The sequence below is a fragment of the Hakea prostrata genome, chromosome 1, assembly GCF_041222555.1.
Source record: "Hakea prostrata isolate BN-2017 chromosome 1, UWA_Hpros_2, whole genome shotgun sequence".
In the NCBI taxonomy this organism is placed as follows: domain Eukaryota; kingdom Viridiplantae; phylum Streptophyta; class Magnoliopsida; order Proteales; family Proteaceae; genus Hakea; species Hakea prostrata.
In genome coordinates, this window is record NC_142600.1 from 6,295,286 (window position 1) to 6,318,231 (window position 22,946).

A 22,946-nucleotide genomic window follows, 5' to 3' on the forward strand; every position below is an offset into this window, starting at 1 on the left:
ACTTTTTAATTTAATCTCTTAAAAGAATAAGATCTCCTATTAGAGCGTGGTGTTACTAAAACATTGTAAAGGTCTAGCGTAGAGTGTATCAATGGTTCACATGAAATCTCTTTTTCGTTTTAGGGATAATGGATTTGAAATTAGAATATAAAATTATATTTTACAAGCATGTAAATAAGTGCTTAATTTTTGTCAATTAAACTAATCCTTTCAGCACACAAATTTTTATTAATATTTTTCAAATAAATAATATAAATATCCATATTATGAGGTTTATAATAAAGGGATTAGAACATTCCGGAGGATTGAATGAATTGTCAAGCAATTTTTTTTCGATAATGATTTTATTGGAAAAAGAACGCTTATGGGCCGTGTAGTCTCTACCATAGCACGATGATGCACTAACGTCAAAAATGTGAAACTTAGTCAACTGACGACAGTGGCCGCGACTTTTAGTTTTAGTGGGATGTAGGAACTACGCCCACAGGCTAGCATTGCTTTCCTTTTCCTAATACATACCATGGTGTTGACCAAAAAAAAAAAAAAAAAAAAGTTTTACCATTTATATCCTCCAGTTTAGTTTAACTTGTTAATCTCCTTACAAAAAGATTCTCATCGAAGAGTCATTACCCAATTAGACTTAAGAGTGCGTGCCACCTGGCATATACTGGTGCAAGCAGATAAATTAACCTCTATCATGAAGGAAAATAGAAGAAAATTAGCAAAAAGAGTTCCAACAAAAAAAAAAAAAAAGCGAAAAAAGCAAGAGGGACTGAGGATGTGAGGAGTCTGACTCTAAAAGAGAGTCACCGACCCGAGAACGAGGGGAGAGGAGACGAAACGGAAAAATATTCATTAGCGGTTAAGGACTTAAGGCAGAAGAGTCACATTTAGTATCCCGCGCAGACCCGAAAGCTGCCCAGAGAAGAGACCATGACCAAGAACAGAAGCTTCACTGCTATCTTGGTGTCTGTCTCTGTGTTTTTAATTAGAGTAGTTCCTTTCTTTCCATCTTAATTATGCTTTGGATTCAGCAACACGCATCCTCCTAGGCCCTAACAGATTTCGTTTGAATCATTGCTATATATATTCATATTTAAGTATTTCACAATCACCTGCTTTCAATGTCGCAATCCCTACATTCGATTTGAATGCCCTAGCCACCATGGAGGAAGAGAAGGTTGGTGCCGAGAGTTGTTCAAAGGTAGTAGTCTCTTCGTCTACTTTCCCCCCTGCAACGACGGCCACCACGAGTTCTGCTCCTTCTTCATCGTCTCCTTCGACGTCGAAGGATGGGCGTGGGTTCTATGTGGAGCTTAATCCGGGTGATACCACCATCGTTTCTTGGAAGAAACTGCTCAAGGATGCCAACAAGGCGAATAGATCTTCTGCTGCTGTGCCCGAGGCTCCCTCCGGTGCTCATCCGGCGCTTGAGTCTCGTATTGCTCCGGTATGTTTACAATCGATTTTAATTGGTTCTGTTCTTCGTTGTTGCCTGGTTTTGAATTATGGTCGAGAGTCTACGATGAACTGCATTTAGTCGACTTTGGATGTTTCGACCACACTGTTTTGATTGGATGGGGTCAAACTGTACTTGTTTATCTCAATTGGGTTTTTTATCTTTTAGTTCGATTTTTAGCATGTAAGTGTTCTGTTGCAGTGAATGTGTGTGCGTGTTCTTTTTTTCTTTTTTGGGGGTTTGATTTGGGTTAAGAGAGATGCCACTGGTGGATAGCAGGGCTTAGGTAAAGAGATAATTCTTGGATGTCCATGTGAAATTGTGACAATTGGTTAAACTGAATCTTCAAGATTGTTACCTCACGTCCCCAACACCAAGCTGTCACTGTTCATCCAATGTGAAGTAGTTGATAAAAAATTTGGGAAAAAACCATAGTTAAATCCACTTGTTTGCAGAAACCAGCAGCTGCGACTAATCTTCGTTCTTTTTCAGTTTCCAGGTGTGCTGTTGGGGTAATGTTACTTGTGTTCTGTAGTTTGATTATTAGGCTTGAGAGTTAATCCTATCTCTTTTCCTTGTGTTTTTCTAGGAAATTATTGGACCTAGAAATAAACACTAATAATATGACACGCTTGAAAGGTGACTTGAGTGATTTTCCATTAAGAAAAACATGAGACCTCATCAGCTCTGATAGCAATGGAACCCAGTGTCCTATTTGCTAATTTTTCAATACAGGAGCATATAAACGATGACCTAATTCTAAATATAATTTTAGCAATATGCTGGAATGACTGTGACCACACCTACATTTACATTTATGCATTTGCTTCCTACATTGAGAAGATTCTTCTGGTTAAACTCTTCACTGATTCTCATTATTGTGCTTCAATTTTTGAAAGGCTCAACCTGCAGATCCTAATGTGAAGGATGCTCCTCCTTCGAGTCGTTATAGTGCTGTGATAGAGAAAATTGAACGCCTCTATGTGGTATGGGTCATGCCTTTTAGTCTTTTATCTTGTTTTGAAATCTAAACAATTAGTATGACCCTCTATGATTTTTATGGAGTTCGCGTTTTGTGACTCAACGACTTCTTATTTCCAGGGTAAGCAAAGCAGTGATGAGGAAGATCTTGATGATGCTCCTGATGATGATCAATATGACACAGAAGATTCATTTATAGATGATGCTGAGCTGGTTGGTATTGTGGTTCTTAATTTTCTGTGGGTCTCTTTGTGGTGTGGTTGCTAAAGGAACTGAGTTGTTGGCTTCAGATTAGTTAATTGGGTGGGAATATGATTTCATTTAGATTTAGAGTTTTGCAATTATTGTCTTTAGATTAGCTTTTGATTTTCTTCTTTGTTAGAGGCAAGGGTAATTCTTTTGTGGATGTGCCTTTGTTATTTTAGGTGGTAATTGTTCTTCAATCCTGTAAATGATGAAATAGCTTACTGATGTTAGTGAACTGTTGAATCTGCATTTGAACTTCCAAACTTTTGTTTCAATACAAATTTTCTTTTCTGGTCGTCTATCATTTTGTTTCTTCAGAAAGTTCTTTGCCATGGAGTTGTTAGTGCTAATGACTGATGGTCTCATCTGCAGGATGAATATTTTCAAGTTGAGAAGTCACCAACAAAGCATAGTGGTTTCTTTGTCAATAGAGGGCAGTTGGAACGCACGTGAGTGTTTTATTGGCATTCTGTTAACAGCCCTTTATTTCATCATAACTGGCTAGTTTTCAGGTTTTCTGAATGGTTCTTGTTTGGTCATACAGTTTTTTATTTTTAAAAGCTTAATTCTGAGTAATGATATCTATTGAGGCTTGAGTTTTTGTTGGTCCGATGTCAGAGGTAATGTAGAACTTTGACCTTTACAATATTGATTGGTAAGGAAGGGGGACAATTATTGAAAACTCAATCATCAATTGGGAAGAAAGGGTAGCATGGTTGTTCTATATGTAGTTGTCAACACTAAAGGATAAAATTTATATCTTACATTTTTTAGTATAATAAATTTTATAACAGCGTGCAGTAAGCAATAGCTGTCATGTTACTGAAATGATATGGATAATGTTAGATGGTAAAAGTAGCTGCTTGGAGTCTGAGCCTGGGGACAGTCAGCCTCTCCAGAGATTTTGAACCAAAATTTGCCCCCCACCCCCCAAAAAAAAATAAAAATCAAAGAGTTGCTTCATAACTTCCAAGTGGACAGTAAAACACCCTTGTGTTCTCTTTGTTAATTTAAGGAATTTTGTTTTGGCCTATCCTACCTGCACATTTGTCTTCCTTCCATATGCAGAGGAGCAGAAATGTGATGGTTTTACGTCGGCAGGAAAAAAAACTCATATATTATATTTGAGTGCTATACTCAGTAGTTCTTTCTTAATTTTCTTGTCACATACGTTGTCACTAAATTCTTAAGTAGTTGCGTTATTTAGTTGAAGAGTTAGATATATTTGATAGTTGCTTAGTAATTGGGGCTACATTGGGAAACATAGCTTCAAGGATTGGGAAATAGTGATCATATCTGTTGATTCTGTTCCAGCCCATCTGCTGCAGCTACATCAGGGATTACAGGCATATTTATGCAATTATATTACCTTTTTGGAGTGAGATACTCATTAGCATTTTTTCCCCCTTTCCTGGAAAGATGCTTGCAGTTTATTGATTTGATACAAGTATCTCAGTTTTAGATTTTGGTTATGAAACTTTTTTCCCTCCTTCCCCATACACGTAAGCTCGTGCTGAGTTTTTGAGATTGGATGAAGAGAATTGGATTAAGTTAAGCATGTTGATGGTGTGCCTTCTTGTCTGGTTGTCTCTCCTCTCCGCTCTTCAGGTCATCTTTGGTTGCTTCTATCTGTTACTCTTTGTTCTATTCTCTTTTACTGTTTTCTTCTTTTTGTTTACCTTTATTTATATCTTTGGGTCATTCCTTTGATATTTCATTATCACCTTATAGTCCTGTTAATTCTTTCTCTCATATGTTGCAGTCCCCCCACCTAACTGAAAGGAGTGTTGATCAATCTCCATGTATATCAATTGCTTTGACTTGTGTTATGGGCATAGATTGTCCTTTCATTGATGAACCAACCCACATTAAAACTTCAGCTGAACTGATTTATATAATTCAGTTTGCTAAGTTCAGAAATTTCTCTTGCTTATCCCAGTTAATCATCAAACCCATTGTGAGGAGAATTCAATAAGTCTGAGAGTCAGGAGTTTATCCTGAAATTTCAAATCCAAAGGGAGTTATGGTTGAGAGACTTTAGCCTTTATAATCAAACCCTCCTTTCCACCTTTATGTTTTAGTGTGGGGAAAGAAGACAGTACTTCCTGTTATTTACTGACAAATCCCTGTTGGGTTGTAGTTATGTGAACCTCTTTAATCTGCTCCTGTTTTTCACTACATCCTGATACGGTGCTGGTTTTTCAATTAACTTGAAAGTTTCCATTATATTGTTTAATTGAGTTGTTACTCACTTGGGGGTGGGCCTATAATAACCTTTAATCAGGGTTTTGTGAACCTTAAGTTAAATCGAATGCCAGTCTGTATTAGACTAAACAATATGGATCATCTGAAGCATAGACAGGATTAAATCATCTGGTGGAATCTAATTTTCAAAGCTTTGTTAATCTAGAATGTCAAATTCGTTGTGATTGACTAGTAGAACCTCTGGGGGTGACAATGTGTCCAGATGGTGAATAACATGCCATGTTTACCATCTCTATACAACCCATGAAGAAAACTCAGCCCTGTTTTTTACTTCATGAGAGCTTGTGAACATTGTAACCATTGTTAAATAACAGGTGGCCGGCATTTTACGGGTCATCTAATTGAGGATCACCTTTAACTCATATTCAGCTATACAAGGTAGTCAAATGGACGACAGTGTTAAAAATCATTTTTGTTGACAATTATGTTTGAATTCGTAGCATGAAACTTTGCAGATGATGCTGTTTTCTGTCACTTCTATGTATCTTATTTCTTTTCTGGTTGCCATACCTTAAAGTATTAACTTGTCTATCAGTTACTATCATAAATTTTTTATATTATTTTATTTGCCTTGGTTTGTTCCTTTATCGCTTTCTTCTATTTCCTGTGCCAGAAATGATCCAGTTGTCTCTCCTGAAGTCCAACCAAAGAAACGCAGGAGAAAAGATTTGGTGAAAGCTTGTGGTGTGAAGGATGGTGAGCATGTAGCAAATAAACATGCAAAAATGGGTAATATGAGGATGAAAGCTGCAGCTAGGAATGCACCATTGGTAGGAAGCAAGTCTTCTAGTCCCCAAATTTTGCCTTCAGTAAGTGAGCACCTTCAAGATGGTAAAGGGCAGAATCAATTAAACACTGCCATAGTGACATCCAAAAAGAAGTCTGCTGATTCTAGCGATAATAAATTCGAAAGTTCTTTTGCTAAAATTTCGAATAGGGATCCTTCTGTATTTCCAGCAGAAATAAAGGAATGTGACAAGCAGAAAGTAGGAGTCATTCAATCTAACGAGCTCAATAACAAATTGAAGGTTGAACCTTCTGATCCTGCATATCAGGCTTATCTTGATAGAAGTGCTTCCACTCAGTTTGAGCCTCAACCGAAGAAACCATCGAATGATATGAATGAGCTGGAGGCAGCCACAGAAGTTCGGCCCCGGGATAAAAATGGCGGTATTGAACTGCCTGACCTTAATTCTTCTGGTAGCAACCTTAATTCTTCTGGTAGCAAGTACACCACACAGACTGCTGTAAGTTCTCGTATCTTTGAAAAATCCTTAGCTTGCTTATGTTTCTCTGGAGAGATCTTGGCTATACTTTTTATGTTTACATATTGACGTGATCCTGTGTTGTGTATTCCTAACTTTGGGTCATTATGGGCCTAACAAAATAATTACATACTCAATTACCCTTCTGTAGGTTCAGAGGTCAATTTGGGACCCTTTTTGAGAAATGAACAGATCAAAGGTGTAAAGGGAACTAATTTGAAAAGGACATTCGCAGAACTCCAAGAAGATTAGTTTTTAAAAGAAAAACTTGAAGAAACTGATGCATATGGAAAGTTTTTGAAAGGGAAAAAACAGAATAAAATTGAAGGAAGAGAGAATTTATCTTTTATGCAAGTCAAACGATTCTATCTCTGTTCTTATAACAGGAGTTTTCTCTTTTCCTAACTTTAAAACATGATTACCACACCAGTGGCAAAAATCAATCAGTTGTGGATAAAGTAACTCTTCCACGTGAAGTTCAACAGCTTGAAATTTCAAGTGGAGTTCTCTGACTCAGGGACCTCTTAAGAGCATTTATGTTATTCTCATTAAACAAGGATGACTGAAACAAGATTTGACTGAAACTGGGAATTGCAAAGACAAGGATGATCCAGCATTAGTTTAATTTTGATTTTCCCAGCGCATTTTGAGTTTCAACCTAAAGCTTGAGATGATGAGGGGCTTCTGACCTTGGAAGATCTTTCCCAATCGTCCAACTTGAATTAAGCTGGATTTTGTCAATTTTCTTTAAATATGCAAGTACTACCAGACCAGGACAAATGATGCAGTTAAATTACCTAAATACATATTGAACCTTATCCCAACTTAATTTGGACAGCTAAAGGGGTCCCGGAAGAGACAGGAACAAGACATTCAAAAAATAAAAGGTGTGAAACAAAAACCGACACAAAAAATACTTTAAACAATGGGCTGCATCACATAAGGTCCAACTAAAAGGGGCTGACCACATGTATCCTTGATCTTGAATCAGCTCTATTTGAGGATATACTGGGAACAAGGCCCAAGCAGAGCATGTCTTTCTTTATTCCTTATTGTTATCTTAGGCCTTCACTTGGTTCTCTTGGTCCCCCTGATTAGGATCAGGCCTCTCTTCTGAACTGGGGCATCCAGTGGCCTTAGTTAACATGACTAAACCACTCAAATGACTCCCTTTAAATTTATATCATGTATCAGTGATGCAAGTGCCAAGCTATTAACTCCTTCAAGGACTTCAACTGGTGAACCAGACCCTTGGGCCTTATGGCCGACCAACCATGGGTTGCTGGGTCCTCTTAAACCCAGAACTGTAGGTGCTCAGTAGTCCTTATTAAATCTTCAAGCTTTAAGTAAAGGGCTGCTTTGTCTTTGAGCATCATTGATTAAGACGCTGTTGGACAGAATTGATGGAGCTTATTTGAAGCAAGCCAATTAGACCATCTACACTGATACACGCCCCAAGGTGGGGTTTGCAAGATACAACCATCAACTAGAGATCTAGAAGATCCTTGTGAAGACTAAGATTTAGTAGCTTCTGTTTATATCATTGCTAGTTTCTGATTAAATATATATTTTTTAATTCTTACGTAAATTTTTGAATCAGTACTTTCTAATAGCACTTGTACTCTATAAATATGTTCTAGATTGTAAGTGCCAGGTGGTGATTCTTCTCTATACCAGCACAAGGAAGGTGTAAGGATTCCCCTACATCAACGCTAAAATCATACTTGTAGTTTAGGGTTGCTTATTTTACTCGGACTCTTTTATTGATGTCTTATTTAGTGCTGCAATCCAGATTGGGAATTTGGAAGCCGATCCTAGTTTTAGTTGAGTTCTGTTAGCCATTGTGGCTATAAATATAGTTATAAATTCTCAATTGAGCCCATGAGTGATGGAATAAGTGTTTGTTTATGCAAATTGCTGATTCCTGAGGTAGCTGTCTCTTCCGCCTTCCCTTTTTCTATTGAATTCAGCAACTCCTGTCTTTCCCTACTCAAATCTCTCGATCTCCTTCTTGTTGCTGGGCTTTTTTGGCAATTTGAGGACATATTCAATTATCTAAGCAGCTAGTCAAGAAGTTCTTTGACAAAGAGTGAGTTGAATCATCGGCAACTCCAATTCTTCTTCTCCAATCCTCTATACCACTAAAGTTTACCCATCCCCTCATTTGTTGGACATCATTCCGAATCTCTAAAATGTTCACAGATCAAACCAGCCATTAGAATAGTCGCATGTTTGCGTCAAATCCTTCAATCTTCCCTATTTCCATTGGAAAACTCAATCCTAGTGAAGGCCTTTTCTGATCATTAGAAACCCTAGGTTCTTCTATTTCTGTTGGAAAACTCGATCTAACCTGGAAATCTAACCTTAGTTTATTGTAATTTGTAATTCAGTTCCAGTACACTTGTCGCCATTAAATTTTAGGGAAAATTTCCCAGATGGTCAGATTTAAAAAAAGATTTACTCAAAAAGATATTAAATTTTTTTTTCTCAAATGGATTCTATTTTTAAAATAATTTCCAAATCCCAAATTTTGTGATAATTTTTGCCCCCTAACTAATTTTCTCCTATGAACTATCCATATTACCCTCAAACCTTTATATATATTATTTATTTTTTAAATAAAAAGGAATACTAGAGAGTTCCCAACCCCTAATATAAAGTTCCTGATTCTCAAAAAAAAAAATATATATATACACACACACACACACACACACACTCTTAACAACTAGAACCCAAAAAGAAAAAAGAAAAGAAAAAGAAAGAGGAATTAGTGAGAATTATAGATGAATTTTTAAGAGTATGTTTTTAAAAAAAATAATTTTGAATGCTAGTAACTTACTAAAAAACTCTCACATGTGATAGAATGTGTACCTATTTTTTAGGAATTGAATTGTGAAATAAATTATTTAAAAAGGTAAAAAATATAACTAAATATATATAAAAGGCTTGAGGGTTATTTGGTTAGTTCATAAGAGAAAATTAGTTGGGCAGGAAAAATTATCACAAAATTTGGGATTTGATAATTATTTTTAAAATTAGAATCCATTTGAGTAAAACTTTTTAAAAATATCTTATTGAGTTAATCTTTTTTTAAATCTGACCATCTGGGAAGTTTTCCCTAAATTTTAACATAACCTTATTTGTAATACTCTCTACATCAGCATATCCTAGCCCTATTATTAAATCCCTTGGTCCTACAAAAGCCTAGTCAAAATTTGACCTAGTCAAACTTACCAGTTCATCCAGATCATGGTTATTGTCTTCTAGTTGGATTCCTTCCAATCTAAAACTACATTATAATGCCATCAAAAAGAGTATCATCCTCAAAGAGTTGGAGTGAATGGAAGAGAGAATCCTCTTGAGATTTTTTCCCCTTCCTGTGTGTGGGGGGGGGGGGGCTTGGAAAAATAAGATCCTCCGGAATGTGATCAAGAAGGTTGAGCATAGCATGGTTAAATCGGTTCAAGAAAAAAGAAAGAAAAGCAGATTTCATCTCATCTGAATCTTGAAGGAACCCTCAAAGTTATAGACTGTAAATTGAATTAAGATTGTGCCTAGCCCTAGACTTATTAGAGTCCCCAAAGGAATCTGATTAAAAATCTCTCATCCTGCTTGAGTAGGCCATCTACCCTACTAGAAGATTCTTTTCCTCCACAGAAATGCTCAGGTTATGAAGATCAGTCTACAGTAAACATTACTTAGGGTGTGACCTACAATCATCAACCTTCTGAAAAATGTTTATCTTCTAGAAGAGATATCTCATTGATTCTAGAACTTGCTAGTAGTTTTTCATTATGTTATCCATTATTCACTGGTGTTGTTCTCCTTTTGATAATGCCCTGTGTTGTCCCCAGAAAACTATTTGATCGTTGCTTATTGTATCTTATCGTGAAACAGAAGATGACATCCATGCATGCTAAGGAAGGTTCTAGTATGAGGCCAAAAGGCACAATGCTTGAAAGAGCCATTAGGGAGCTAGAAAAGATAGTTGCAGAATGTAAGTTGCAATGATGGTAACTTCCAATTCTTGATGTTTGTGAACACCTTTCATGTTTCAGTTTAGGTTACCTTTTCTTTAATTTGGTACAGCCAGACCTATGGAAGTTCAGGATGCTGACACCTCCTCACAAGCAGTCAAACGGAGATTGCCTCGCGAAGTGAAACTAAAGCTTGCTAAAGTTGCAAGATTGGCGGTAATGGAAAGCTTGACTTTTCTTGCTTCTATTTCAGGAGAACCCTAGGACTTGATATTGTGCTTTTATTTTATTCTTCTGCTTCTATTGCCTCTGTTCACTTAGAATTCTTGAGAAAATTAATTCCAAGTTTTCTTGGTTGTTGCAGCATAGCCAGGGAAGAATATCAGAAGAGTTAGTCAATCGCCTAATGAGTATTCTTGGTCACTTATTGCAGCTAAAAACATTAAAGGTATATTTCTAACTAGTGAATTTAGCTAATGCAGTGTAAGATTTACAAAGCAATATAGAAGAAAGAACTACAACCAAGATCACTATAGAGTTTGTAAATTAGGCTGTACAGAATTGACTGAAAATTAAATAAATGTAGTATCTCAATGTTCCATGACCAGATCTGGTAAAAATTTGGGTTGAGTGTGGAGCTTAAATAGACCTATTGACAGTTCTCGAGAAGTGTTTAACATTAGGCTTCAGTAAACCATAATCACAGTTAACAACATCATATTTGAGGGAATAACTAACCATCAGAAGCTTGAATGAAGATGGGAAATTCTATATCAGGTTTGAAGTTTGGTATATAGAGGAGAATAGCTCCTCTCAGTATGTTTTTGATCTGGATTTATGAAAGTATTCTACTGAAAATGGGACTCTTGGAACAGAACTCCCAAAGGGAGTACTGATGATGATTATAATGGACTCAAACCAGTAAATGTGAGTGGATTGATACAGCTATATTTCAACAATCTTAGTAGGACCATCTGAAAGACTGAAACATGGTTCAAAATCTGATTCATAAATAGGGTGAAACTACAAATCCAAATCTGAAGTAGTATTCTGATAAAATAGCAACTATATAGAATTTGAAACTGTGGATAAGTATTGTATGGCATATAATTATTCAGTCTGTGATCAAACCTAAGACCCTTTGAATATTGATGAAGAAAGACTTAGTTTTAAGCAAATGTTGCATACCCATAGAAGAGAAAGAATTCTCTTTATTAACCTGATTTTCTGTACTGAATAATGAAAAAGAAGAAGGGTAGGGAGATTTGGACCAACCTTCACATCTAGAATAAAGTTGGATTTGCACCAACCAGCCTTAGCATCTTGCCAAAGGGTAATCTTGCTTCACAGTTCACACGGTATCTATTCTCAATCTCAGAGAATACAAAGGCAAAAAACCCATTCTCATTCATCAATAAAATTGTAGGCAGACTGTGAGCCTATTAGATTTATTTAGAGACAGACTTAAGGCTGATTTTGTTACATTGACTGTACATACATAATACAACAAGAAGCCTTGTCCAAACTAATGGGGTTGGTTACATGGATCCGTACCTTTCAATCATCTCTATTTGAGGTCATACTAGATTCAAGCCTTAGCTATGCGTATCTTTTCTCACCATCTCTCTTAAGGTTGTCTTAGGTCTGCCCCCTAGTTCTTCTAATTCCTTTTATCTGGATTAAGTTGCGTCTACATGATGCAGGTCCAGCAGCTTAGATTATCACCCAGCAGCATGTAAGCATAATTTGATACTAGGGGTATTTTGGTCATTTTGACAGCCCTACTCAAATCCAGTTGGACATAGTTGTAATTGGGAGAGTCTTAGCAGTTTAAATCTGTTTTTAGATTATTGTTTGTGTCAGTCTAGGTTGAGATAAGCAAGAGTTTTATTTAGATTCTGTTTTTGATATTAATTCCTGTTAGGAGTCAGTTATGAAGGCTATATATAGACAGTCTATGCTTGTAAGTTGTAACTAACACAGATTTTATGAATAAGATTATTGGGAGTTTCATTGCAAGGAAGATCAATTTGTTGAGCATGAAGGGTTTCAGATTGAAGGAATTTCCTTCGGTAGACTGTGAGTCTGCCTTACTTGATGCATCCTTCTCCATCTCAGACCCTCCACATGTTAAGTAACCATTCAGTTCATCCCATTCATCTTCTAGCATCTTACGCTGCTTTTTCTTTTCTCCTTGATTTTTTCACAAAAAACCTCCCATATCCTATAACAAAAATCTCAAGAAACCCTTTCTTGGTCCCATATGAGTTGGTTCTTTTAAAAGATCTTGGAAGAACTGGCCCTCATTCACTTGAGGCTACATCACTCTGTACAGGGGCAATTAAAAGCCTCCATTGAATGTGGCCGTGCCACTTGAGTCGACTTTTTGGCAGCCTTGTAGCTTATCATTTATAGGAGCTACTCCAATTCCAGCTTTCCATACCTTATTCTTCCTAGTTTTGCCACTCATCCATCTTAGCATCCTCATTTCTACTACATTTGAGTTTATCTATATGATGCTTCTTAACAGTCCAACACTTTGCCCCATACATTATAGCTGGTCGTATGATGGTCTTATAGAATTTGTCTTTAAGCTTGAAAAGAATACATTGATTATATAAGACTCTGGGTGTGTCTCTTTATTTCATCCGTTGTATTTTAATTTTAGGTAAGCAATCATCCTCTATATATATAACCTCTTTTCATTTTTGATTGAACCAACAATGACAAGCTTTGTCCCAACTAAATAGGGTCGACTACGTGGTTTATTGTCCTCCAATCAGCTCTGTTTGAGGCCGTAATAGATACAGGGCGTCGAGGCTTAAGCTATGCATATCCTTTCTCACCATTTCTGTTAAGGTTAACTTAGGTCTGCCCCTAGTTCTTCTAATTCCTTCAATCTGGATTAAATCGCTTCTTCGTATATGAGCATTTATAGGCCTCCTTTGAACTTGGCCGTGCCACTTCAAATGACTTTGTTGCAATTTATTATTTATCGGAGCTACTCCTAGACCAACTCTAGTGTAATTAGTTTTGCCACTTATCCATCTTATTATCCTCATTTCTATTACAATTGAGTTTATATGTATGATGTTTCTTAACAGCCCAACACAAACATATTATGATTGAACCTAGGTACCCAAACTATTGCTTTGTGGAATCTCTCTCATCAAGTTTCACCACCAAGGTTGCTCTCCGTGATTCTAGCTTGGTATTAATCCCTACTTGTGTGATTTGTCTCTACCAAACTAGTATCATCAACAAAAAGCACACACCAAGGAACCTCATCTTGAATGTCTTTGGTAAATCATCCATTGTAAGTGCAAAAGATATGGGTTTAAAGTTAACCCTTGATTGTAGCCCACTTGTAATTGGGAATTCACCACCTTGCCCCCCATCATTCTTACACATCACTAGACCATTGTATATATCCTTTATATAGTCCACATATTACTTACAAAATTTCTTTTCTCTAGTACTTGCCGAACTAAATGCTTTAAGGACACTAACCTAGCTTTTTCTAAGTCAACAAAGACCATATGAAGATATTTCTTACACTCCATTTCTTTCCATAAGTCTCCTAATAAGGCAAATAACTTCCATTGTAGGTCTTCCCTGCATTATAACCAAATTGGTTCTTTGTAATAACGGTTTGTTGTCTCAAACGGGTTTCAATGGCTCTTTCCCATAATTTATAGTATGATTCATCAGTTTTATGCCTCTACAGTTATTAAAGATTTGAATATCTCCTTTAAATTGGGATCACAATGGTTCTCCTCCATTCATCTAGCGTCTTCCTTTTGCTTATAGTCATATTAAACAACTTAGTCAGCCAAGCTAGCCCGTAGATTTCTAAGCTCTTCTATGGATTTCAACAGGTTCTTGTGCCTTGCCTACTTTCATTTTCCTTGGGGCTTCTTTTATTTTGGCCATCGTAATTCTCCATATATATGTCTGAAAATTGATGCCATCGTGAATGCTGTAATCATCCTAGTCACATATTGAATATGAAAACTAGAAATCAAAACAAACTCGAAATTCAACAGGACAATTGAATTAGATGATGCTACTACATATTAGTGAAGAAATTCAACAGGACGATTGAATTAGATGAGAACCAGAAATCATATTATCATTAGAGAATAAAACAAACAGAGAATAAATCATGTATTTATATTTGAACATGTGTGTTCTGGTTATTTTCTGCATATAAACTTGTCTATTATGTTTAACAGAGAATAAATCATGTATTTATATTTGAACATGTGTGTTCTGGTTATTTTCTGCATATAAACTTGTCTATTATGTTTTCAGTATTTTGGAGTAGGATTAACAGTGCTCCATTTATCTTTGCAACAGAGAAACTTGAAAGAGATGGTTGAATTGGGGTTGTCTGCAAAACAAGAAAAAGATGGCCGGTTCCAACAAATAAAGAAAGAGGTCATAGAAATGATAAAAATGCGAGTTCCTTCTCTAAAGTCCAAGGTAAGCTTTACATGAATAATCATCCTCCAATTTTCTTGTCAGGTTTATGATTGTATATTTGGTTTGTTGAAATTTACTGTATGATGTTATTAATTTGAAATGGGCATTGAACGTTGAGATTCAACTTTTTGACTAGCTGGATGAACAGTCAAAACCCTGATGTCACTCTAACATCAGAAGTAAGTCTGTACAATTTATTTGAAATTTGTGTAGATGATATTAAATAATCAGAATTATAACTTACATTTTGGTCAGTGGTTTATGTGGGCTGTAGGATTGTTCTTTGTCATCAAATATGAGCATTTCTTCACTGAAATGTATTTTTATTAGAATTGCCCCTGTTAGTTCCCCCTCCTCCCTGGTCTTTTGTATCCAATCAATTCTGTAAAAAATTTGGTATTCTGGTGATTTAATTTTTTTATTTAGCATTTTCATGAAAATATTTCATGGTGTTAGTGGATCCAAATATGTATGAAATATGTTGGATGATGTTTCCTCAGACATTGGAGCAGCAAGATGGAGCGACTGATGATTTTCAAGAAGTACATGGTTCTGAAGACAAGGGGGTCAAAGGAAAATATAACATGGATAATGCGATGGAGGACAAGATTTGTGATCTTTATGATCTATTTGTTGAGGTACTGATGGATTTATGACGTTTCCAACTTTTATTATACTGAAGATGTTTTTGGTCTTGTTACTGATTCTTCGTATGATATCCTGTGATGGTTTTAGGGGATGGATGAAGACAAGGGTCCGCAAATCAGAAAGCTCTATGTGGAGGTACTTTGATGTCCTCTGTTTCTTGTTTATATCATAATGTTGCAATTGTTTCCTTGTGTATTAGATTCATTTTTGACTGCTAAATCTTTATTACTGCTGGAATGAATGTGTGCTGTTTGTTTTATTTTTATTACTTCTGGTCATTCGATCATTGAGCTAATACAGCTGTGTCAATGTCATTGAGTTTCTACAGTTCTGTTACAGCATGTCTTATGAAGAACTTGACCTTCCTCTGTATATAGTTGTTTGTTTCCTGTTTGGGAGGGACTGATGGGTCCCCTCCCTGCGTCCTGGAATATCAGTTACTTCAGCCAACATTCCATGGGAAAATTTCCCTGCATGAACTTGACCGAGTCTCCTGCTTTTCTGCTTGCTGAATTGTGGCCAAATGGAATGATGGACTACCATGAGGTTAAAAATGCTATATGTAGGTCGAATTGGGGGGTGGGGGGTGTGGGTGTGGAGGGACTTCTTTATATGGTCCTAAGTCCTAACTTGTTTTGGAATATCAGTTACTTCAGCCAACATTCCGTGGGAAAATTTCCCTGCACGAATTTGACTGGGTCTTCTGCTTTTCAGCTTGCAGAATTGTGGCCAAATGGAATGATGGACAACCATGGGGTTAAAAATGCTATATGTAGGTCGAAGGAGCGGAAGAGGGCACTATATAACCGGCAAAAGGTCTCTCTCTCTCTCTCTCTCTCTCTCTCCCTCTCTCTCTCTCTCTCTCTCTCTCTCTCTCTCTCTCTCTCCCTCTCTCCTCCCCCCGGCTTTTGTCATATGTATGTGTATGTTTGGATCATAGTTGTTAAGGCGTTGCCTAGGCGTCCGGGCACCTTTGGAGCGCCTCAAATTGGTGTTGCCTCATTTTTAGGCAATAAGGCGGCCGCCTTGGGGTATGAGGCATTGCCTAGGTGTCGCCTCAAGAGCCTCGAATGCCTTATACCCCAAGGCGTCCCCTTTTTTTTCTTTTTTAAATCACATGAAAGATGCCAAATCGAAGGCATATATTGAATTATTTATTAGATTTCAATTGGAAAGTATCTATTGTTTGAACCTATATGCATATTTATAATGACACTACATGTGATCAAATGTTAAAATAAAAAATAAAAAAAAAAAACAAAATCGAAAGAGAATAAGTTCTTGACTCGACTCTCACTCACTCTCACTCTAATCCCTAATCTCTTTCTCTCTTCCTCTCTTCCTCTCTTCTTCTCTTCCATTCCCGCGACGAACACTCGGCAAGCCGCGTGACATATGACTTCTTCTCTTCCTTTCTTCCCGCGATTTTTTATTTAGGTCCCACCGTGTGTGGTTTGTAGTATGTTGGATGACTTGAGGTAGGCTAATATTAGTTTTTTTTTATCGTATAAGATATGATAGATTTATAATGAATTGGAGTGAATGAGATGTACACTAAAAATTTCACATAAAACTCTCCAACCGCCTAGCTTCAAAAGCGCCTCGGAGGGCGCTTCATCGACTCATTGCCTCAACTAGCCTAAACCGCATCGCATCGCCTCATCGCCGTGACAACTATGGTTTGGATGTTCTTGTATTTTCAAGCATCTATATGCATCTCATTCTTTTAATTAGAGACATGCATGGCAAGGCTGCATTACACATGATTTTATAGCATAGACGTATATATATGTTTGTTCTCATATGGTATGGTAAGTTAATAATGATATGGACTCTTACCATTGGTGGATAGTAAGAATAACTAACCCCTTAAGCGTATCTAAATTTCTCTTGTTTAGAATTTTTTTCATTTATTCTGAATCTATATGAGTAGCCAAAATGCTCTGGAAATATGTATAATGTGCAAGGGGTTAAATTACGTTTTCAAGAACTTCATAGGTTTCTTATGGATACTCTGAATTAAACATCTAGCTCTACTGAATACATCAAATGAATGAATCCCATGTAGCTCTAGATTGAAGGGATCCAACTAGAAGCCAGTAACTAGTAACTACTAACTAGGATCCACTATAAACTGGTAAGTTCGGTTAGTTTAAAATAGGGGTTTTGGGTCTAAGCTTTGGTGTTCTTTGTTAGGATTATGTCAAGTGAGTGTCGAGAAGTCTAACAGCAGAGGTTTGGTATGTTTTGATGGCAAGATATTGCTGGAATCGAAGAAACAGAAAATTAGGTCTGGATTCCTGGGTTTCAGTAAAATCTTGAGGAAATCAACGGTTTATGGTAGGATTTTGGGGCTGCAACTTGGATCTATTTTCTGTTGGAGGGAGGGGAATCTTTGATCAGAATCTGGGACAAACTTGATGACTGGTTTTGTCTGGGTGGAAATTAAGGTTTCAGCGAAATAACTTGGATGGATTTTTTTTGTTTTCAATGGATAGACTGGGCTGAGCTTTGGATCAAGCTCTCCAGAACCGCAGGGGAATACTTGATCTAATTTTGGGGTTTTGGGACTGGGCTGGAGGAGTCTGGATATGATTTGGATGTTGGAAAAATTGAAAATAGAGGGAGACTTAGGGTTGGGCTGTCAGATGATTTGGAGAAGAGGAATTGGTGTTGGCAATGATTACGCTAACCGTATTGAAGAACAACAGCTTGAATGGTTGGTGGTGTCCTTGATTGAAGGAGACTACTGAGGATCAAATATCACAGGCTTGATGCTTGCTTGAAGAACTTGTTAGAGGGGATGTAGAATAGAATGGTCCTCTCAATAGGAAGCAATGTTTAAAACAAAATTTCTTAATTTGATCAATAATTCAATTGTGGGCTCACCTGTGCAATTACAACTCTATTTATGGCCACAATGGCTGACATAGCACTCAAGTTTGAACTAGGATTCAATATCGAAAGTAATATTTGACATATGTATAGTCTTAAAAACTCAAAATAGAGTTAGGACTCCAATTAAAATTAGAATTCACGGTCAAATCCTAATTAGGATTACAACTCCAGTCATTGGTTATGATTATTTGAACGTGCATTGCATTTGTCATTGTGCAAATTTATATTTTTGTCACCATAAATGATACATTTGGTGTTAAGTACAAACAAGGTACAAGAATAATTTACTTGAGCTTCTGTTTGTTGAGCCTTTGATTGGATAAGAATTGGAGGTAGATTTTTTCTTAGCGGAAATTATTAACAATGAGTGGTTGTAGCGTTAACCATTGTTTCTAGGGTGTACATTGCATACTTGGTGGTAGAATCTCAGAGAGCAAATGAAAATGTGCAAAATGGGCTTTTAGCCTTTAGGTATAATCTAAACAAGCAACTGACCTCTTCCTGGTAGGATCAGCTAGAATTAATTCTGATTGTGCCTAGAGGAGTACAGTAATCTTCAATTTGTTTCTCTCATTAGACAAAAGGAAATGAAGAGGAGCAAGAGATATGCTCAATTTGTCATTGTTAGTAAGTATCTTTGCAGAAAATGCATGACACAGAATATTCATCATGTTGATTTTTGAATGAGTTGGGTTCATTATGTATCCGGTCTATTTGCAGCATCAGAATATCTTAATACGTGCAAGTTTATTCTGTTACATCTGGCAATATATGAGCATACATGAAATCTCTATTGATAGAAGCTTTTGTTAACTTTTTTGGCAGTGATTAATATGAGTTCACACTTCACATATAGGCTCATGTGATATAGCTTAATAAATCCAGGAAAGAAAATTTTCAGGAAAAAAGCAACTGTCTTGTACCAACCAAATGAGCTTGGCAAACATGATCTTACCCTTCAGTAAGTTCAATTCAATGTCATAATCACTGTAAGGGCTAAGCCATTCATGTCTTTCCTCAGTGCTTTTCTCAAGGCCAATTTTGTTTTGCCCGGATTTTTTGGTAAATTCTTTTTAATTTTAACCAAATCACTCCTCCATATTGGAGCATTCCAATTGCCTCGGTCGAATATGGCCATGCCACTTATAATCACTTTCTCATAGCTTTAATGTATTGAAGTTACTCCCTAGACAACTCTAATATGATCGATTCTTACTTCTTTATCTTCCTTAGTTTTTCGACTCACCCATCTCAACATTCTCCTCTCCGTCCTGCTGAGTTTACTTGTATGGTGCTTCTTGACTGCCCAAGATCCTTGACCATACATTGTAAGAGGGTTTATGTCATTCTTATAAAATTATCCTCGAGTTTCAAAGAAAATGCCGATCACATTACACTCTGGATGCATCTATCCACTTCCTTCAATCCTGTTCTGATTCTCCTTGAAACATCATCCTCTATATCACCTTCTTCATTTATGATTGAGTCCAATTACCTAAAATAATCACTTTGTGGAATCTCACTCTAATCAATTTTCACAGCTTCATTATCCTTTCTAGGGTAACCAAAGTCACGTCATATATTTTTGTCTTTGTTATTGTTATATCTAATTTAAAGCCTTTATTCCAATGTTCTTTGTAACTCCAACTTATGTTAACACTTGCTTTTGTCTCATCCACGAGATGAATACCAAGGGCCCTCCTCTTGAATGTATCTAGTTATATCATCCATGATAGGCACAACAAATGGGGGCTTAAAGCTGATACTTGGTGTAACCCAATTGTAATCAGGGATTTGCTACACTGTTGTTATTTGGGGTCTTATCTCAAGGTTAGAACGAATAAACGTCCCTGAGTAAATTTTCCAATGGAATCCCTTTGCCGTTCTTCCCCAATATATCTCTGTGCTTGTTTCCTGTATCAAAGAAAAAAGTGCTTCAAGTCTTGGAGGCTTTCTGAAGTAGCATATTTAACAAAATTGACCACCTACTCACCCCCAAAAACTTTTGTTGGATCCCTGTTGTTACATATCTTGCAATGCTTGTCGGACAGTGGCGCCACAAAAACATGGATCACACTATATTATTATTTTCTTTGGAGACTGTATCATAATCCCCCCCCCCCCGGCTAAAAGCTCATTTGTATCAAATAGCAAAAAAACAGGGATACTGTATATGATCTGAGAGGAGTATCTCTCAGCTACCATATAGGAAAGAAGCTGAGAGAAGTCTGTAGAGCATACCACCTAGCTCGGCTTGAGAGCATTGGAATCTCAATCGTGGTCTTCTCTGTGTCTCTCCTGCTTCGTTGTGATCAACTTTGGATGGTCCAATTAAGTTGATGGTCTACTCTTTGCTGCTGATGTTGCCCCCCAAAAAAAAACATATCTTCAAGGCATTGTAACATTGTGGAGCTTTCTGGATGCCCCATCTACGTAGGTTTTGAGCCACTGCCGGTACTGCAACATTAACCATGGTAGTTCTCCCTTCTGCACTAAAACAACCGCAGCTGCTGAGTCATATTTAATCCACAGGCCTCTGCAAGCCTGAAATGCATCACTCACCCTGGTGGCTGAGTCTGGAAACACCCTTCCTGCCCCCCACATTCCCTGTATTTCCTGTCAAACTCTACATTCATCCAATCCGGTCCTCTTGTAGGATGTACCCGACACACTTCTTGAGGTGCAAGATGAAGCCTTTTTCATTTAAAAAATGCCAAGAGTCGATAGGCACTTCCACCACTGCAATAACACCAAAATATTTTTCGCTTCCGCCTCTAAAACATTGAACTAGCTGCAAAATTTCTTGAAATCTCTACCACTACAGGGCCGTGAACGAAGAGACGTTTCACATCCCCCACTGCTCCATGACACATCTCACCAGTGCATCCTCCAGTAACATTCCCTGTAGCAGCTTCCAGCCGTACATCACTTTGTCTAGGAGATAATTCTGATATCCACAGAGCACCACAGCAACCCACTGTTGGGAAAATTTTCTTCCTCGACTTCCAAGCTGATTTCATAGGGAACTCCCCATTCTATTGAAGCTACCAGTTACACCTATCCTGGTGTCCCAAAGCTTTATATGCTAAATTTCATCAAACACTTCCTTCTGAATTGGGATTGAACATTCGGCAACTCCCACCTTCCATCTTTCAGTGAAATCCTCCATCCTTGCTTTTGTGCTGTTGTATCTTCCCCACCCAAGAAGGGTAAAAACTGCAATGGAAAAAGGACCTTGCCGTTGATCTGTCCAGAATTTGATTTTCTCCCATTCTCCACCATCCACTGGTTGCGGTGCATCTATTACTGCAATACTTTCTTCATACCTGCAAGAATTGAAGAAATTCACAAAGCTCTAAGAAATTTCTAATTACTGAGTTATCATGTTTGATCTTCCACTGTATTATGTTTGAACATACACTGACTGTTCCATGCATTTAGTTTGAATTGTTTCTTCAAACCACCCTCTCCCTGGGAGGCACCTTTTCTTTTCTGGGGAGAGTAAAATTGCATAGCTTGATATTGAATTTTGTTGATGCTCAGGATCTAGGGAAGATCAAGAAGAAGAAAGTATCTGCCCCAAGAACAGAAGACATTGCCCATGGTGAAGCTAGTTTAGTTGCTCAGCCACGATTTGTGCAAGAAAGGCTTAGTTCTGATTCAAGTGGCCATGGTTTGATGTCACCCAACCGGTTGATTTCCAGTAATACAACATCAGGCCAGCATCTGACGACCTCTGTAAGAATGCCCACTTCATCTACCAATGGCCTCAGCATGGATAGGCAAAAACAGGAGAAGCTAAAAGGAAGTACCTTTGCGGATGAGATGAGGAGAGGAGATGGTACGTTGGTGAAGAAAAAAATAAAGAGGAAGGCTGAATCGGAACTGGGGGGATTACATTTACATCCAGAGAAAATCTTACAACTAGGAAGAGAAAAACACAAAAACCCAAAAATTGCTGCAAGCCAACCCCATAAATCAACCTTCCAAACAGCCAATGTTCCAAGCTGTGACCAACCCAGCTGATGTACAATAAGTTAAATCAGGAGTTACATTTAAATTTTCAGTCATGTAAAGTCCTAATGGGCCTTTGATGATTTTGGGGGAATTGCCACAAAATACAACATATTACCAATTGTCATTTTTACCATACCGGAGCCTTTTGAGGACCCCCCAGCTTGTAATTTGCTAATCAGGAGCTAACTTAGTGGTGTTCATAAGACACTTTGTATCTTTCTTGAAGTGGAAGTTTCGTCTTATTCTTTGTCACTCTGTATAAGGTATTAAATCAATGGGAATGATTCTGTGCGATCTTTCATGCATTACGATGGTACATCTTTCCATTTTTAGTGGAATGTGTCCAAAGCTTCTGATCCTTGTATTTACATGGTTTAGGAAATTTGGTTTTTCTTATCCACGCTGAATGGAGTTTCTTCACCCACTTTATACAATGCAGAAATTTTCCTTATTCTAGAGATGGAATGTCCTAAACATTCAACGACTACTATTCTATTCCATGAAAAATATCTATTAGATATTATGGATGAATGGTTGCCCCGGGGGACGAGGTGTTTTGTTTTTTGTGGGTTGGCCGTTGGCCTAGTTCTGTACCTGCTTCTTTGTGCCTACTTTGCTTTACGAGGTTGGTTCATAGGCGCAGCCTTTGTAATTTTGTGGTATGCTCATGGATTGGTCAAATTCCTTTTTGGAAGGTTGCAATTT

The 22,946-nt window shown here is 37.3% G+C and overlaps 1 protein-coding gene across 1 annotated transcript; it reads left to right on the forward strand.

The window, feature by feature from the left end:
• The first annotated feature begins 774 nt into the window (after positions 1 to 774).
• Positions 775 to 22,674, forward strand: LOC149026992 (wound-responsive family protein). Its single transcript, XM_089157865.1, has 13 exons — positions 775 to 1,450; positions 2,359 to 2,445; positions 2,561 to 2,653; positions 3,059 to 3,135; positions 5,565 to 6,198; positions 10,114 to 10,213; positions 10,306 to 10,409; positions 10,558 to 10,641; positions 14,553 to 14,678; positions 15,179 to 15,316; positions 15,414 to 15,461; positions 16,041 to 16,142; positions 21,768 to 22,674. Exons 1-13 carry the CDS (start codon positions 1,166 to 1,168, stop codon positions 22,248 to 22,250), a joined length of 2,361 nt encoding a protein of 786 aa, XP_089013991.1. The 5' UTR covers positions 775 to 1,165; the 3' UTR covers positions 22,251 to 22,674.
• The last annotated feature ends 272 nt before the right edge of the window (positions 22,675 to 22,946 follow it).

Excerpts from the sequence above, each read along its gene's own strand:
- LOC149026992 (XM_089157865.1), top strand. The coding sequence starts at position 1,166 with ATGGAGGAAGAGAAGGTTGGTGCCGAGAGTTGTTCAAAGGTAGTAGTC. Across the intron at positions 3,136-5,564 it reads AGAGGGCAGTTGGAACGCAC|AAATGATCCAGTTGTCTCTC; the intron begins GTGAGTGTTTTA and ends TTCCTGTGCCAG. Across the intron at positions 15,317-15,413 it reads TTTATGATCTATTTGTTGAG|GGGATGGATGAAGACAAGGG; the intron begins GTACTGATGGAT and ends TGATGGTTTTAG.